This window comes from Suncus etruscus, chromosome 1, assembly GCF_024139225.1.
Source record: "Suncus etruscus isolate mSunEtr1 chromosome 1, mSunEtr1.pri.cur, whole genome shotgun sequence".
Classification (NCBI taxonomy): Eukaryota; Metazoa; Chordata; class Mammalia; order Eulipotyphla; family Soricidae; genus Suncus; species Suncus etruscus.
Window position 1 is genome coordinate 185,509,177 of NC_064848.1, and position 18,476 is coordinate 185,527,652.

Here is an 18,476-nt window from a genome sequence, read left to right on the forward strand (position 1 = left end):
TAGGTGTGGCCCAAAAACAAACAACAAAAAAAAATTTTTAGGCTGCAACTAGCTTTTTAAAAATTGAAGTCGAGGGGCTGGAACAGTAGCAAAAGTGGTAGGGCGTTTGGCTTTGCAGGGGGCTAACCTAGGCGAACCACGGTTCTAAACCCTGGCGTCCTATATGGTTCCCCAACCCAGGAGCAATTTCTGAGCACACAGCCAGGTGTCTCCACCCCCCCCCCCCAAGAAGCAGAGGGGTCAGAGCAATGGTGTAGCGGTAGGACGTTTGCTTTCCATGCAGCCCAGAGAGGGAGGACAGAACCTGGTTCGAATCCTGGCATTCCATATGGTCCTCCGAGCCTACCAGGAGGGACTTCTGAGCGCTGCCAGTATCACCCAAAAATAAACAACAAAAATAGAAGCTGGGCCCGGAGAGATAGCACAGCAGCGTTTGCCTTGCAAGCAGCCGATCCAGGACCAAAGGTGGTTGGTTCGAATCCCGGTGTCCATATGGTCCCCCGTGCCTGCCAGGAACTATTTCTGAGCATGAAGCCAGGAGTAACCCCCTGAGCACTGCCGGGTGTGGCCCAAAAACCAAAAAAAAAAAAAAAAAAAGCTGCTGCTCAGGGATGGAGAAATAGTAGAGAGGGCACCTGCATTGCCTGTGGCTGATCTGGGTTTAAATCCTGACATCCCAGATGTCTCCCAAGCACTTCCAGGAGTGATTCCAGAGTACTGAACTAGGAGTAATCCCAGAGCTAAGCCAGCTATTATGCAAAACATAAAAAAATTAAATGCCCCCCAATGTGCCAGAGTTTGTGTGGGTATACCATATAGTCCTGGAGATCAAACTTACTACCTTACACGTGCTGGGCCAATACCACTTAAAGTAACTCTCTGGCTCTTAAGACGCAACATTTTTTTTTTGTTTGTTTTGTTTTTTTGGGTCACACCCGGCAGCGCTCAGGGGTTACTCCTGGCTTCATGCTCAGAAATCGCTCCTGGCAGGCTCAGGGGACCATATGGGACGCCGGGATTCAAACCGATGACCTTCTGCATGAAAGGCAAATGCCTTACCTCCATGCTATCTCTCAGGCCCCAGGACGCAACATTTTTTATATAAGCTTTAAACTCTGAGACATCATGTATTTAAACACCAAAAAGAAAGCAAACAATCTTAAAGTCAGGGTTTGACTGTGTGGTCCCTTGAACACAACCAGAGGACTCAGAAGAACCAATCCAGGAGTAGCCCGAGCACTGCTGGGTACAACTCCTATGCAGGCAGGGCCTCAGTCTTACCTCCATCTGAAGCACCTGCTGCAGTCGTTCCATGATGACCAAAGTAGTCTTCTGAACAGCAGGGTAACAATCCTTGGCACTGTTTTTCACAATTTCCATCAAAGATTCATATGCAGAACTCCTCAGGTTGTTCTGGTGCCCATCTGGTCTAAAATAAACACATAGCGAAAGTCTTTTATTTTAAAGCCTCACTGATGGACCGGAGAGATAGCATGGAGGTAGAGCCTTGCATGAAGGACAGTGGTTCAAACCCCAACATCCCATATGGTCCTGAGCCTGCCAAGGAGCTATTTCTGAGTGTAGAGTCAGAAGTAACCCAAGCGCTGCCAGGTGTGGGACCCCCCCCCCAATCACTGAGGGCCAGATTGTATATATTGGGTAAGTCACTTGCCTTACATGCAGCCTACCCATGTTTGAACCCTACACCACATACGCTATGCTGTCCCTTTAACCATCCCTAATCTGAGCACAGAATCAGGAATACACCATGCCCATAGCCCACCTGGGTTTAGCCCAAGCCTTCACCACACCCCCAAATAAAGCCTCACCAAAAATACCTAGAAACTGTTATTATTGTGGACCCCAGTCTGAGTTTGATTCAATATTCAGAAACCAAAATTTCAGCATCTTAGCCAGTAACATACAGTTACTGTTAACATCCTGGAACATACAGTGCCCAGATCACTGCTGAGAGCAACTATAAGCAGAGTCAGGTGAAGCCAAGAGCAAAAATATAAAATCCCACCACAAAAACAAAATTAAGAGGCTAGAACTATATGTAGCAGGCAGAGTGTTTGCCTTGTACCTGGTAGACCAAGGTTTGATTTCTTCTAGCACCTTGATAGCTATCTGGGATAATCTCAGAGCACAGAGCCAGGAGTAATCCCTAGACTGCTGGGTGTGACCCCAAAACAAATCAGTTAAAAATATTTTTTAAAATTCAAAAAAATCTGTTGAGGGCCAGAGAAATAGCAGAGTGGTAGGGCATTTGCCTTGCACACAGCCTATTCGGGAGGGATGGTGGTTTGAATCCCAGTATCCCATTTGATCCCCCGAGCCTGCCAGGGGTGATTTCTGAGCACAGAGCAAGGAGTGACCCCCCCCCCCCAAAAATCTGTTGAAATTAAATAGGCTGTTTATGTAGTGAATACAGGGCAAATACATGGCTTGTGTGAATGATCCTGGGGACAATTGCCAGGTACAGGTGCCCAGGTGTGCCAGTAGGCTCCTAACCCCTTCTCAAAAAGGACTCCTCAATTTTATTTACCTAAGAGTTATCATTATCTATCAGGGGTACCCAAATTTATTTAGTCTGCTACCATTTCTCATAAAAAAACAACAAACTTGCATCAAAGCGATAATACATTGGATAGGGCACTTGTCTTGTACCGCCAACCCAGGTTTGATCCTCAGGATCCCATACTACTCCTGAGCACCACCAGGTGTGAACAAAAACAAAAACAAAAAAGTGCCCCAGTGTGTCCACTAAGATCTATATTCTTTTAGTGAACAAAGTGCTTCCCAGTGTTCCAGAACCATCTAAAGGGGAACTGTATCATTTCCTCCCTCTGGTAAACAGTTATATACAATCTTAAATAAACAAAGTGAATCCATGCCTAGTCCCATTCCCAAATGTTTCTGTTCAGCAGAGCTTCCGGTATAACTCCCACGAAACATTTAAAAATAGTTAAAGATTGTCCCTATTCTTAACCCTTTAAATCCGTACTTAGAAAGCTCATTAATACGTCCATTATATTAAATGCCATGTTCACTATCAAATATCATAAATGTTATTATTCTGTAATGTGGCAAATAAACTCACAGGGAACACTGCAATGAAATATTCTTGTGAAACCCGTGAAGTAAGAGAAACCTTGCTAGATTAGTCTAAAAGAAAAATTTCAGATTTTAATTATAAATCCTGCAATTCTTAGGTAGACAAAGTTGTTTATTGCCTTCTCTATATGAACACATAATGTTATTTTAAAATTTCTATTAACATGCTTTCCATGTTAAATTAAATAGTCCCCACAGAGAAAACAAGAGGACTTGGGTACTGAGTTAACACCCATTGCTGTGCAGTATCAGTTACCTGTCTGTAGTTTCTAGAAGCTTCTGAACTATGAGTTCAAAAGAAGATGATAGGCAGTAGGTAGCTGGTTCTTCCTGATCATCAGCTACATCTGCAGCCTCATAAGCAGCTTCAGAGAGACTGGAGAAAGCCTTAAACCCAGACAGAATTAACATTAGTTCTGAATAGAACACCATTCCAAGATTACCTCATTCTTCCTTAAGGAATCATTTGTATCTTTCCAAATGGTAACTATGAAGTCTGTGCTAGTGAACCTACAACTTGTCTGTCAATTGTATCAAGATAACTTTCAAGTTTCATTGGTATTCCTTAAAAATTTTGAAATGCTGGGCTGGAGAGCACACATGCATGCAGGAATCCCAGGTTCACTCTCCAGTACTATATACATGGTCCCTGAGCCCGGTCAGGTATGAAACTCCAATCACTAACTTCCCACCATTCTGAACAGCGCGGATAATTGTCCCCAAGAACAAATGTTAAATGTTTTACTTAAATATTGTCTGCCCTAGCCAATTCTCTGCCCAGAACTCTCTTAAAGCAGCAGAGAACTTTTGCCAACCAAATGGATGCCACTTCAAGTCTTCTTTCTATTCACTTATTTTTAGCTTCATTCCTTCTTTATTTGAGCTTCCCCCATCCCTCAAAGGCCCCTAAAAAGAACTACATTTCCTATAACTGACTCAGCACTTGGGACGCCTACCTTCCTTCCCTCTTGCCACTTTCTCAAGCAATGGTACTTCTTGTAGCTTGCAACTCTCAAGCTCAATCAAAATTTGTCTCCAAGCAAGCAAAGAAAGAAAACTGAGCTTAGATAGTTTTCGGTTAGGCATGACTGTGCTAAATGGTTCAGGAACCAGTTACCATGAGTCAACAGCTCCCACTGGCTCATGCAGATATCCATCTCTCCCACACTTTAATTGAAGAAATTAGAAAAGAGAAACTATTCAGAAAAAGATTTTCAATGAGGTAAACCCATTTCTCTCCTACGCCTCCTACTTGTCAACAGCTTAGCCAAGCTCCTTAGCTCACCTTTTCCAGGGGCCAGAGAGATAGTACCAAAGGTAAAAGGCACTTGCCTTGCATGTTGCTAACCTGGTTCAATCCTGTCATTCCTTATGGTCCCCTACTCTACCAGGAGTAGCCCCAAAACAAAACAACAAAATTCTTACCCAGCACACATTTGAAGCCACTCTAGGTTCAGCACTGAGGCCTTCAATCAGACACTGCAGCAGAGGAGTCAAATAGACATCATTGATGGCAGCTTCAGGGAGCAGCTCACAAATTCTGCCTACAGTCCATGCAGCTGTATCCCGAACAACCACACTGGGGTCTTTCATTAATTCTATTAAGGTGGGCATGGCCTGAAAAAGAGTAATAGCAAAGTCAAACAAAGATGAAAATTTGTGCTCAACCACTCAGAACAGGTAACACTGATGGTTGTATTTTTTTTCCTTTTGGTTTTTGGGCCACACCCGGTAACACTCAGGGGTTACTCCAGGCTATGCGCTCAGAAGTCGCTCCTGGCTTGGGGGACCAACATGGGACGCCAGGGGATTGAACCGTGGTCCATCCTAGGCTAGCACTGGCAAGGCAGACCTTACCTCTAAGTGCCACCACGCCGGCCCTGATGGTTGGATTTTTAATTAAAAGAATCAAGACCCTTCTGTCATTTTAAAAGATGTGTCTGGGGGCCGGAGAGATAGTACAGCGGCATTTGCCTTGCAAGCGGCTGATCCAGGACCTAAAATGGATGGTTCAATTCCAGCGTCCCATATGGTCCCCCATGCCTGCTAGGAGCTATTTCTGAGCAGACAGCCAGGAGTAACCCCTGAGCACCGCCAGGTGTTGCCCAAAAACCAAATACCAAAAAAAAAAAAAAAAAAAAAAAAGTGTCTGTAGACTGGGGATATGGTTCAAGCGGTAGAACACAAGCAAGGCCCTGAGTTCGACCTCTAGCACCATGTGGTCTGTATATCACACGGTCTCTGAGATAACCCCGAAGCAACCTCTAGTCAACAACTATGTCTTTATCGATGGGCTAAGAAGGAAGGGATAGCCAACAATAAAAGTAGAGTGAACTCAATGTAGAGTGCACACTCTGAAAAAAAAAAGGGGCCAGAGAGATAGCATGGATGTAGGGCGCTTGCCTTTCATGCAGGAGGTCATCGGTTCGAATCCCGGCGTCCCAGATGGTCCCCCGTGCCTGCCAGGAGCAATTTCTGAGCCTGGAGCCAGGAATAACCCCTGAGCACTGCCAGGTGTGACCCAAAAACCACCAAAAAAAAAAAAAAGTTTTTGTTGTTGTTGTTGTTGTTGTTTTTTGTGGTTTTTGGGTCACACCCGGCAGTGCTCAGGGGTTATTCCTGGCTCCAGGCTCAGAAATTGCTCCTGGCAGGCACAGGGGACCATATGGGACGCCGGGATTCGAACCGATGACCTCCTGCATGAAAGGCAAGCGCCCTACCTCCATGCTATCTCTCCGGCCCCCTGAAAAAAAGGTTTTGACTATTTGCAAAGAGCTGTATTTGGCTACACACATAAATTTACCACTAGGCTACCTCTCCAGCCAGATAAACACCTCATTACTTTTCTATCAAGAAAAACACAGTTCCCTTTTTGACTGACAGTATATAATCACCTAGAAATAAATAACTGATTTTAAAATAGTCATACTGGGGCCAGAGAGATGGCACAGCAGGTAGGCATTTGCCTTGAATGCAACAGACCTGGGTTCAATTCTCAGCATCCCATATGGCTCCCTGAGCGCGGCAGGAGTAACTCCTGAGTGCAGTCAGGAGTAACCTCTGAGCACTGCCGGTTGTGGCCTCCCAAAAAGCAAGCAAACAAAACAGTCCTACTTTTTAAAGCAAAAGAAATGAACAACTACCCCACTTTTCATTCCAAACCTCCTTCAACCTTACCTGTATAACTAGTGGTTTTAGTTGATTGGGCTCTGGGCCCTCTAAGATACAGCCGAAAGCCATCACTGCAGCATCCCGGTATCGCCAATCAGGGTTCTTGATGTGTTCTTTAATGAAGGGGAGGACGTGTGGGACAATATCATCTTCGCAGCAGGTGGCTAAAAGCATGAGGCATACCCCTGCGGCTTTGCAGGGATTCCAGTCGTCGTCATCATCATTTTCGTCCTGGTGAGAAGATATGAGACTAGTTAAACACCTTTCTTAACAGCAAGGCCAAGAAGCACTTTTGCTCAAAGTATCACTCTTTTTTGGGGTTGGGGGACCACACCCGGCAGTGCTCAGGGTTACTCCTGGCTGTCTACTCAGAAATAGCTCCTGGCAGGCACGGGGGACCATATGGGACACCGGGATTCGAACCAACCACCTTTGGTCCTGGATCGGCTGCTTGCAAGGCAAACACTGCTGTGCTATCTCTCCGGGCCCTCAAATTATCACTTTAACTCAAATATCACTAGAATATAATCTCTGGGCAAGTAAATGATGTAGGAAATCTTTTATGTTATCTCTTCAAAGATTCATCACAACCTATTCTCTGCTAAGCAATTTAAACACTCCATTACAGGATAAACAAACACATGCTAAACCAAACCAAACAAACCCACCAAAAAGCCTCCCCCCCAAAAAAATACCACATCCAGAACAAACATCTTTTCTATTCAATTCCAGTTATATAATGTTCAAGATTCTGACTTTTGTCCATATTTAATGATGAGGAAGTTAATAACTAGGAAAGAGACTTTAGAAGGGTTTCCGCTGTGCAACTAGAGGTAATAATTTCAGTAAAAAGTACAACCAGGGCGGTGATGTGGCTCAATAGAATGTGTATGTCTCACATGTGTCAAACCCAGCATCTAATCCTTAGCATAGGGGGAAAAGAAAAAAATTGAACAAACAAGTATGCAAATCTTCTCTTAAATTAGAATTTAGAGTCAATCTTCTTTATTGTGGTTATTCATACCATAATAGTTTGAGGCAGGATGCCTGTGCAGTTTCAAAAATCTACATACCCAAAGAATGTTTCGTTCTTAAATAATAACAGCCACAAAAATATAGAAAAGGAGGATGCTGGAGCAATAGTACAGCAGTAGGGCTTTTGCCTTGCATATGGCCAACTCGGGATGGACCTACGTTTGATCCCCAGCATCCTATATGGTCCCCCAAACCTGCCAGGAGTATTTCTGAGCACTTCTGGATGTGGGCCAAAAACAAACAACAATATATATAGAGAGAAGAAAAAAACACAGCCATTATAGGGACTATAGTGATGGCTCAATGGGAAAGAGAGCATGAATTTAACATGGGAGGTTCTAAGTTCAACCTCCAGCAAGGCATGGCCCTGTCCACATGCATGCTAGCACAGCCCAAGTAGCCTGACGTACCAGTCTGAATACCTCCAGCCCTAAGTATGCCAAGTACTGCTATACTAACTCTGAGCGCGCGCATGCACGCGTGTGTAAAAATAAGGTAATGGTGGAACTCAAAGATGAGGAATTGTAAACCATATACCTTATATATATGAAATCTTGGGTTCAATTCCTAGAAAGTGTGTGTGTGTGTGGGGGGGGGATAAAATAGCCATGGATGATGTTCAGTGGTAAACTGCTTAATTAGTACATTTAAGGACGACTTAATTTCCAGCACTGACTGCAAAACACGTTTGTTAGGAACAGGTGATGAATAAGATCCTGGATCTGATTCCCAGTACCACCAAAACAAAACTTTGAAACTTTTGATGAAAATATAAGGCAGAGGTCCTGCTACTTAAACAGGGTAGCCAGTTCACTGTCTTTCAGACCGCTGGAGGACAAAACTATAGTTTAAAAGAAAACTGAGGGGCCGGGAAGGTGGCGCTAGAGGTAAGGCGTCTGCCTTGCAAGCGCTAGCGTAAGACGGACCACGGTTCGATCCCCCAGTGTCCCATATGGTCCCCCCAAGCCAGGGGCGATTGCGATTTCTGAGTGCATAGCCAGGAGTAACCCTGAGCGTCAAACGGGTGTGGCCCCAAAACAAAACAACAAAAAAAAACAAAACTGAAGGGCCGGAGAGATATAGCACAGCAGTAGGGCGTTTGCCTTGCATGCAGCTGATCCAGGACAGTGTTTTGAATCTCAGCATCCCATATGGTTCCCCCATTACTGCCAGGAGCGATTTCTGAGCACAGAGCCAGGAATAACACCTAAGCGCCATCGGGTATGACCCAAAAACAAAAAATAAATAAAACAAAACTGAACAATAGTGGCCTGTGGGCCATAGTTTGAGGACTCCTACCTGAGAATTAGACGTTGCTGAGAGACAAGAGGAAGGGAATTGGAGAGTGTGGTGCATAACACACTCACACTCTAACCAGGGATTGAATTGGTTGCTAAGGACAGGCAGCAAAACACTAGGTGGGGGGCTAGAGCAAGAGCACAGCAGGTAGGGCACTTGCCTTGCATGCAGCCAATCTGGGTTCAATTCCCGAATCCCATATGGTCCCCTGAGCCTTCCAGGAATAATTTCTGAGTACAGAGCCAGAAGTAACCCTTGAGTGCTGCTGGGTGTGGCCCCAAAACCAAAACAACAACAAAACACCACTAGCAGATTGTATAAATGTCCTCAGCAGGCTGCATGTGGCCAGTAGGCCATAGTTTGAGGTCTCCTGGTATAAGGAATCCAATACATTTCAAACAACGAATCTCAGACACCTACTTAGTAGGTATCTACCTGTTTAGTAGATAGTTAAATATCAAATTATACTCTTATGTACAAAGCAACTTTATAGTGCTGAAAGTTAAAGCATTATTTCCTCTGTGAACTCAAAACTATTTGGCAATTTATTTCATATGCAATAAATAGCAGGCAAAGCAAACCTTTCCACTCTATACCAATTAAAAATATATGGGGAAAAAGAACAAAATATGGGGCTTAGAACCTGAGTTAAGAGTGTTTGTCGGGGCCCGGAGAGATAGCATAGCGGCGTTTGCCTTGCAAGCAGCTGATCCAGGACCAAAGGCGGTTGGTTCGAATCCCGGTGCCCCATATGGTCCCCCGTGCCTGCCAGGAGCTATTTCTGAGCAGACAGCCAGGAGTAACCCCTGAGCACCGCCGGGTGTGGCCCAAAAAACAAAAACAAAACAAAACAAAAAGTGTCTTGTACACAGCTTGATCAGGGTTAAATCACTAGCATCTTGTATGGTCCCCTGAGCCCTCCAGGAATGATTCCTAAGCACAAACCAGAAATAAACTCTTGAGCACCACAAAAAACACAAACCAAAACAACCAAAATTCGAAAACAAAACAATAAAAAACTTCACACACCCCCAAAAAACACAGGGCTGGGTAATGGCTGACAACACCTGACAGGAGACTGCAAGTTCAACTCAGTGACATGTGCCATGCACACATTGAGCAGATCCTGACAGCTGTGGTTAAGCACAACAAATGAGATTGCAACCTTCCTAAACTAATAAACACTGTAAGAAGAATTTGTGTGAACACAAGACAAACAGGGTGAACCCCTGTACACAAATGGGTGATTCCTCTCATAGCAAAGTATCAAAACCAAGCATGTATGCACTAGTATGCACAAGCAGAGGAAAATAAACACTTTAAACTGCTTTCAAAAATATACCGTGGGGCCGGAGAAATAGCATGGAGAAGCCTTTCATGCAGAAGGTCACTGGTTCAAATCCCTGCGTCCCATAGGTCCCCCGTGTCTGCCAGGGGCAATTTCTCAGCAGATAGCCAGGAGTAACCCCTGAGCACCACCGGGAGTGGCCCAAAAACTAAAAACCAAAAAAAAACAAACAAAAAAAAACAGTATTTGCCGGAGTATAAGACGACCCCCTAATTTTGCAGTTAAAACATAGGTTTAGGGGCCGGAGAGATAGCATGGAGGTAAGGCGTTTTGCCTTTCATGCAGAAGGTCATTGGTTCGAATCCCGGAGTCCCATATGGTCCCCCGTACTTGCCAGGAGCAATTTCTGAGCATGGAGCCAGGAATAATCCCTGAGCACTGCCGTGTGTAACCCAAACACCACAAAAAAAAAAAAAAAAAAAAAAAAAAAAACCACACACACACAGGTTTAGGCTGTATCAGACAGAACATGCCTGTGCTGCAACTGTATCTTCCAAAGTGAGCCAATCACAACAAGCAAAGGTTCAAAGGTTATACTGTAATAGACTTCCTCTCTGTCTCTGGCCAATCTGAGCAGGCTTTTTACAGTGTAGATTCAGGTCCAGAACATTGTCTAATTTGCATGCATAAAAAGCCTGCTTGGATTGGCTGAGTTGGAGAGGCGGTCCGAGCAGCCTTGCAGTGATTGGTGCAGGATCGAGTTGGAAAATTCGTTTTGAGGCAATATTCAGACAATTTTCGTTTAGCGGCATATTGAAACATTTTTTCGGGATATACTCGGCGTATAAGACGACCCCCGATTTTCGGTTGAATTTTTTGTTTCAAAAGTCGTCTTATATGCCGGATAATATGGAACATAAAGTCAAACAATGACAACCAAGTGGCTGACGTGAGTAGAATGGGTAGGGCATGTGGTGGACCCAGATTTGATCTTCAGTAACCCATATGGTTCAATCCCTGGAACCCACAAGGAGTGATAACCCTGAGCACCACCAGGTGTGGCTTAAATGAATTCCCAACAAGAGCCAGAAAGCTCATGGGTTGAAGTGCATGCACCAAAAGCAGTTCCCAGTGAACTGAAAGTAGCAAGTGAAACTGTTGGAAGTGACACCAAAATCAAAAGCCCAGGAGCCGGGCCCGGAGAGATAGCACAGCGCACAGCGGCATTTGCCTTGGCAGCAGCCGATCCAGGACCAAAGGTGGTTGGTTTGAATCCCGGTGTCCCACCTATGGTCCCCCGTGCCTGCCAGGAGCTATTTCTGAGCAGACAGCCAGGAGTAATCCCTGAACACCACCGAGTATGACCCAAAACACAAACACCCCCCCCCCCAAAAGGCCCAGGAGCCTGGGAGAGATTGCTAGAGTCCTGGGCTTGGGGGCAGAAAGGACAGCGGAGAGGGCACTGGTCTTGAATATAGCTAAGGTTAGGTTTGGCCCCTGACATCCCATATGGACCCACCCAGCACCACAATCAAGTAAAGAGTAACCTCCCCAGATGTGGTTCCCAACCCTCAAAGAGCAAACAACAAGAGCCCTGGGCTTGATAACTGACAATGCATGGCCTCTCAGATAGTCTAGAAATCCCTCAAAGGAAAAATAGCCCAAATTACCCTTTACCTTAAAAAACAAAAACACCAAACCAAAACTGCCCTCTAATTTCCAGCATACTGCCACCAACTGTGAGCAATCTCATCCTTCAACAACAAAACACAAAAATCAATAAAGCCACAGAGAAATAATCCAAAGAGCTAGAAATGCCAAGTTCCATTAGGCCCTGCACTACACACCATCCCTTCCCACTGCTGAGTGAGCTATATAAAAATAAATGAACTTAATTAAAAAGAAACCAAAGAAATAGCCTAAACAACAACCATTCCGCAGATAAAGCATTTGATTTGCATGCAGCCAACTGGGGTTCTAATCCCCGGCACACTATAGAATTCCCTGAACATAGCCAGGAATAATCCTTAAGTTAAGAACCAGAAGTAACCCTTGAGCACTGCCAGGTGTGGCCCTAAAAAAATAAAAACAAATGAACTAGAAAAAAAACAAAAACAAACAAGGGGTCAGAGGACAGTAAGGAACCTGTTAACAAGGCCAAACTGGTTCTATCCCTGGCCCTGCATATAATTCTGAGTCTTTCCAAAAGTGATTTCTGGGCCCGGAGAGATAGCACAGTGGCCTTTGCCTTGCAAGCAGCAGATCCAGGACCAAAGGTGGTTGGTTCGAATCCCAATAGTCCCATATGTCCAATGTCCCATATGGTCCCCCGTGCCTGCCAGGAGCTATTTCTGAGCAGACAGCCAGGAATAACCCCTGAGCACCACCGGGTGTGGCCCCCCCAAAAAAAAAACAAAAAAAAAAAACAAAAAATCAAAACAAAAAAAAAAAGTGATTTCTGGGGCTGGAGTGATAGGGACAGCACAGCGTTTGCTTTGCACACAGCCTCTACATGACAGACCTTGGTTCGATCCCCGGCGTCCCATATGGTCCCGAGCCAAGAGCGATTTCTGAGCGCATAGCCAGGAGTAACCCCCTAAGCATCACAGGATGTGGCACCCCCCTCTCAAAAAAAAAAAAAAAAAAAGAAAAAAAAAAGTAGTGATTTCTGAGGAAAGGCTTGAACACAGCCCAGTGCGACCCCAAAACCAGAACAAAAGACAACTTTCAGGAGCGTAGAAAGAATTCAGTAGCACAGCGTCTCCCTTGCATGGGCCATGGGTTTGGCCCCTACATCACCCTACATGCAGAACTGTCTATGGTCCCAAGTACCACAACCAAAGACACTGCATGAACAAGCATGGGACTATGCTTGCATAGTGGTGTACAAACAAAGCCACAACCACAAAGGGTGGGGTGAGAACCAATAATTATTCACTAAATCTTTTTTTTTTTTTTTTTTAGGGCGCCGGGACCAACGTTCACCAGCTGCCCAGGGGCTCAAAAATTATGCTTCCGAAATCTCTTGATGTCGATTCCGCACGCAGAGCAACCGAGCTGCCCGGCGTGTGCCAGTCACGGCAGAAGCCCTTTTTTTTATTCACTAAATCTTAATGACATCTTCATGAGATTTTTTTTTTAATAATAAAGCTAATTGGATATACATCATCATGAAGATCAGTAAGAACTTTCTTGAACAGGGAAACCTTCATCAGTATCTGAATAGCTAATACTCAACTTGACCAACCCTCAATTATTTTGCAGACTGTCAAAGATGTAATTAACCCAGGTCTTATCAGGTATGTTGCCTCATTCACACTTCACCAGTGCAACTTCTTTCCTTCATGCGGGTTCTGTTAGTTTGGACAATGGAGCACAGGATAGAAGTATGTGATGTACTTTTCAGATTGAGAAAGAAATTTTCAGACCCTTTTCTTCAGTCTGTTACATCTAAAATACCAAGCAGTTGCCAAGTCCCTAAATGGAAACTATTCTGTAGCAAACCACCTAACAGAAGTTTCCAGTGGACCAGGCTAGATTTACAAAGTAACTCACCTGCTTAGTTAGTGTCTGTGTCAGGATTGGAACCAGGTACTGTAGCGCACCCTTGGCATAAAACTTGCTGGTGTGCTCTGGGGGCCGCCCTTGTTCTGCTGCCTGAGGAGAAACATTAAACAAATTTTGGACAGTAGAAAATAAGCTGTGATACTAAAAGCATACAATGAAAGCTGCCCAGGGATCTGTACAGAAATATATGGGGCACATGGCAACAATCACTGTGATCTCTGGAGGTGCTCGTTTTTTTTATATACTTCAATTGAGTCTTTTAGGCCATACATATAACCATCTATCTTGAAAGTCTCAGGTAACCTTAAATATATGCTTTTTTCACAAGTTCAATTCATATTAACATGCTGTCATCTAAGTGATCTGGTGGATCAAAAGACGTAGTAAGTTTACATAAGGATGTTAAAAATAAGAATTGTGTTTTTTGAAGCACACAAAAATGATCAAGGCTGAGAAAAAACATAACAAGACTGCAACTGCGAAACTAATTCTTCTTTATATCCAATCCACCTGCCAATCATCAAACTATCTATTGGGCATCCCATGCCAGTACCAGGATTTGGGAAAAGAAATAGCCCACCAACAGATTTAACACCTTTCTAAACTGCATCTGCCTGGGGCTAAAGCAATAGTACAGCGTGCCTTGTATGTGGCTGTCCCAGGTTTAATCCCCAGCATCCCATAGTTTCCTGAGCACTGCCCAGGAATAATTCCTGAGTGCAGAGCTAGGAGCAACTCTTCAATGCCACTGGTGTGGCTCATAACCAAAAAGTAGTAAAATCCACCTGTCTACTGCCCCCTTGTGCCCACAATATCAATACTCATAATGCAAGCCTCCATGAGAAACCTCTTTACGGCTCTAGCTCCCCAAAAGTTTTGTTTAGAAGGAAAATAAAATCTCTCAACATTGGTAATACACCTCTAAGACCAGTCAAAAGAAAAATGTCCTAAAGGGGACTATTTACAAAGGCAATGGCTCCTCCCTCTTCTAACAGAGAACATCTCCCCACACTCACCTCTGAAGCCTCAATGGCTAAATCCATTTCCTCGTCACAGACATTGGACCAGAACTCTATACCTTGTAGGGCCACCTCATCAATGTCACTTTTCATTGCCTCAATTGTGATCTTCAAAGAAAAAAAAATTCCAACAAATTTCCAAATGCTGATGCACGTAACCCTCCATTCTAACATACAGATATTCAATCCACAAAAACGTAGACTTATGAAAAATAAAAATAGAAAACATTACAGAACACTATAGTCTTGTCTTGGCATACTAATGAATTTAAATATAGTACTAAGGAATTTCCTATATCTCAATATATTATAGATTGACAAGACAGTAAGAGTATTACAACTAGGTCCCCCGTGCCTGCCAGGAGCTATTTCTGAGCAGATAGCCAGGAGTAACCCGAGCACAGCCGGGTGTAGCCCAAAAACAAAAACAAAATATTACAACTAGCCACAAGACACAAGAATCAAATAAAGATGGAAATACTTACTGCAAAAAGAGCAGGGCCCATATATGTCTCCATATACTGATAATATAAGGACATTATCTTCACCAAATTTTGCAAGGCAGCCACTCGAACCTTTTACAAAAGCAGTTAAACAGTTCAATATGACAATGAAATAGGAAGTCTCCAAATCACATTACTCCCATTCTGAAACTCGACCTTATTTAAACAAACAGAAAGTTTCCTACTGTACCCACAGCAACCACTACCCCTGTCCCATATGGTGGTGTTGCCCATTTTAAAAATCACATTTAAAGCATTACTAGAGGACATAATGCTAAGTCACCAGTCTCCCAAGAAAGCAATCACGCTCGTTTTTTTCTTTGTTCACTTCTATTTTCCTTCCCTTCTCTTCTCTCTTTTTTTTTTGGCTTTTGGGCGATACCCGGTGACGCTCAGGGTTCACTCCTGTCTATGAGCTCAGAAATCACTCCTGGCTTGGGGGACTATATGGGACGCCGGAGATCGAACTGTGGTCCGTCCTAGGTTAGCCTGTGCAAGGCAAATATCCTACCGCTTATGTCACTGCTCCGAGGGCCCCTTCTTACTTTTTATACAAAATAAAAATCATTAATGTTGGGGCCAGAGCAGTAACACAGTGGTAAGGCATTTGCCTTGCATGCGGCCAACACAGGATGGATGGTGGTTCAAATCCTGGCATCCCATATGGTCAAACCCTAGTCAGGAGTGACTTCTGAGTGCAGACCCAGAAGTGACCCCTGACCGCCCCACCCCCCAAGAAAAACTAAGGAAAAAAAACTCATTAATGCCACCAGTATTGAAGCTACTCGCATAGATCTTAGCAATAAGTTTCAATGATTCTTTTTTTTTTTTTTTTTTGGTTTTTGGGTCACATCCGGCTGTGCTCAGGAGTTACTCCTGGCTGTCTGCTCAGAAATAGCTCCTGGCAGGCACGGGGGACCATATGGGACACCGGGATTCGAACCAACTACCTTTGGTCCTGGATGGGCTGCTTGCAAGGCAAACACCGCTGTGCTATCTCTCCGGGCCCAGTTTCAATGATTCTGATTAAAAAATATATATATAAATAAAGGGCCAGAGTGATAGCACAGTGAGTAGGTCGCTTGCCTACACATGACTGATCCAGGTTTGATTCCTGGCATCCCATATGGTCCTCCAAGCTCACAGGAGCAGAGCCAGAAGTAACTCCTGAACATCACTGGGTATGGCCTAAAAACAAAAGCAAAACAATCCCCCCAAAACTATCACTTGAATACCTTAATTCAGTAGCAAGACTGATCAAAAACCATTTTTCTCCCTTAAACCTGGAAAATGGCAATTTTCAGTATGCTAACTTTCCAAGAATGATCTGTACTTCTCCAACTGAGAAAACTCTTTAACAGTACTTGTCAGGCCTTATCCAAAGTTACTGATTCACAGTACTGCAAACAACTATGCTAGAGCCAGATTTCATAGGGTAGGTGCTTTTTCTTATACCTTCATACTTACCCTTGTATCTGGACACTGTGTGGCTTCGCAGACCACCTGCATAATAAAGTGCCTTTCAGACTACAAGAGAAAAAAAACAGTATTAGAACAAATTATACACATTGAAATTGCTTGTCTTATCTGCTTTCTAGAAAAGCCTTTCATTCTCAACTTTCTATAAAACCCTGAACCAATCAAACAACTTTTCCCAGAGCACTAGGAAGGCTGTAAGGTATTTGCCTCTAGGGTCAAGAATGTGCCTCCAAAGGTAGAACAAAAGCAATGAAAGTGCAAGGCCTAGGATTAAAAACTCTCCCACAGGGTAATACTGTGTCCTATCACTGAGCATGACAAAAAGGGTTAGATTGACCTTAAATTACACTTACAGATTGACCTTGTAAGTGGCCAATCTCAGTTCCAATCCACACATTAACTATGAGCCCGAGGGCAGCTAGGAGATAATACCACCTAGTGTAGCCCCAAATCCTCACTCCACCCGAATTTTTAAAAAGTTTTCCTCCAAGGACAGAGAGACAGTACAAGGGCTTAAAGTACTTGCCTTATATTTGGCCAATCCCAATTTGATCCTCAACACCTGAGGAATAACCTAAGCAGAGTCAGAAGTCCTTAGCCTTGTAGGGAGTTCAGTCCATTGCCCATGCCAAAATCTTCAATTGTTATCTACCTCTGAGGAATTCCTAACTTCTGTTTATTTGCTTTGGAGCAACTCCTGATATTACTCTAGACTCATCCCTGGGCCCACCATTCACATGTGTGGAAAGTACACTGGACTCCCCAAATCCCCTTCCTCTCTCAGTCTCTCAACTCTACCTCTAAGATCTAATTTTTTTCTTTTTGATTGTTGGGCCACATCTGGAGATGCTTAGGGGTTACTCCTGGCTCTGCACTAAGAAATCACTCCTGGTAGGCTTGGGGGACGATATGAAATCCAGGGATCAAATCTGAGTCAGTCCTTGGGCGGCCGCATGCAAGGCAAAAGCTGTGCTATCACTCTGGTCTCTCATACCCAAACTCTATACATCTCTCCCTTCTGAGACATATCCCCCTTTTCTTCCCCCTTTCTTTTCTGAGACATATCCTAATCTCAGAAACCATGCACTCAAAAGGCAACCATCTTTGGCAGAGCTTATGACTTTTGTTTTGTTTTGTTTTGTTTTGGGGGGGTCACACCCGGCAGCGCTCAGGGGACCATATGGGGTGCCGGGATTCGAACCACCATCCTTCGGTATGCAAGGCAAACGCCTTACCTCCATGCTATCTCTCCGGCCCCAGAACTTATGACTTTTAAAAGGCTTTTTCCAGAATGAAACATCTGAAATCTCCAACCAAATCTAGACTAACATGCTCACTTGCATCACTTGTTAGGACTACCAGTGACAAATATGGAACCAGATATTGACCATCTCATTAGCCAAAAGCAGGCCTATAGTTCCCATTGAAATACTGGTAAGTTGAGGCCGGAGAGATAGCATGAAGGTAAGACGTTTGCCTTTCATGCAGGAGGTCATCGGTTCAAAACCTGGCATCCCATATGGTCCCCTGTGCCTGCCAGGAGCAATTTCTGAGCCTGGAGCCAGGAATAACCCCTGAGCACTGCCGGGTGTGACCCAAAAACCACACACACAAAAAAAATACTGGTAAATTTATTGATTTAACTTTACTTGTTCATTTTAAATATTGTATTTGTTCTTTTTTTGGGGGGGGGGGCCACACCCGGCATTGCTCAAGGGTTACTCCTGGCTGTCTGCTCAGAAATAGCTCCTGGCAGGCACGGGGGACCATATGGGACACCGGGATTCGAACCAACCACCTTTGGTCCTGGATCGGCTGCTTGCAAGGCAAACGCCGCTGTGCTATCTCTCCGGGCCCATATTTGTTCTTTTTAAAAGAAACTATAGTCTAGGGGCCAAAGCAGTAATGCATCTGCCTTGCCCATGCTAGCCTAGGATGAACCGCCCCACATTCCATGTGGTCCCCCAAGCCAGGAGCAATTTCTGAATGTATCGCCAG

General features: G+C 44.2%; 1 protein-coding gene and 1 non-coding gene across 3 annotated transcripts in view; both read right to left on the reverse strand.

Moving 5' to 3' along the window:
* KPNB1 (karyopherin subunit beta 1) overlaps positions 1 to 18,476 on the reverse strand; it is a 41,499-nt gene that overhangs the window by 10,572 nt on the left and 12,451 nt on the right. For both annotated transcript variants that reach the window (XM_049779056.1, XM_049779057.1), the window contains 8 exons: positions 16,467 to 16,526; positions 14,982 to 15,071; positions 14,494 to 14,604; positions 13,466 to 13,567; positions 6,295 to 6,519; positions 4,543 to 4,734; positions 3,374 to 3,504; positions 1,282 to 1,429 (listed from right to left, as the gene is read on the reverse strand). In XM_049779056.1, the coding sequence (XP_049635013.1) occupies positions 1,282 to 1,429; positions 3,374 to 3,504; positions 4,543 to 4,734; positions 6,295 to 6,519; positions 13,466 to 13,567; positions 14,494 to 14,604; positions 14,982 to 15,071; positions 16,467 to 16,526 (1,059 nt within the window). The remainder of the gene's footprint in view (positions 1 to 1,281; positions 1,430 to 3,373; positions 3,505 to 4,542; positions 4,735 to 6,294; positions 6,520 to 13,465; positions 13,568 to 14,493; positions 14,605 to 14,981; positions 15,072 to 16,466; positions 16,527 to 18,476) is intronic.
* Positions 12,872 to 13,005, reverse strand: LOC126032796 (U11 spliceosomal RNA). Its single transcript, XR_007503996.1, has one exon. It is a non-coding gene; the product is annotated as a U11 spliceosomal RNA (small nuclear RNA).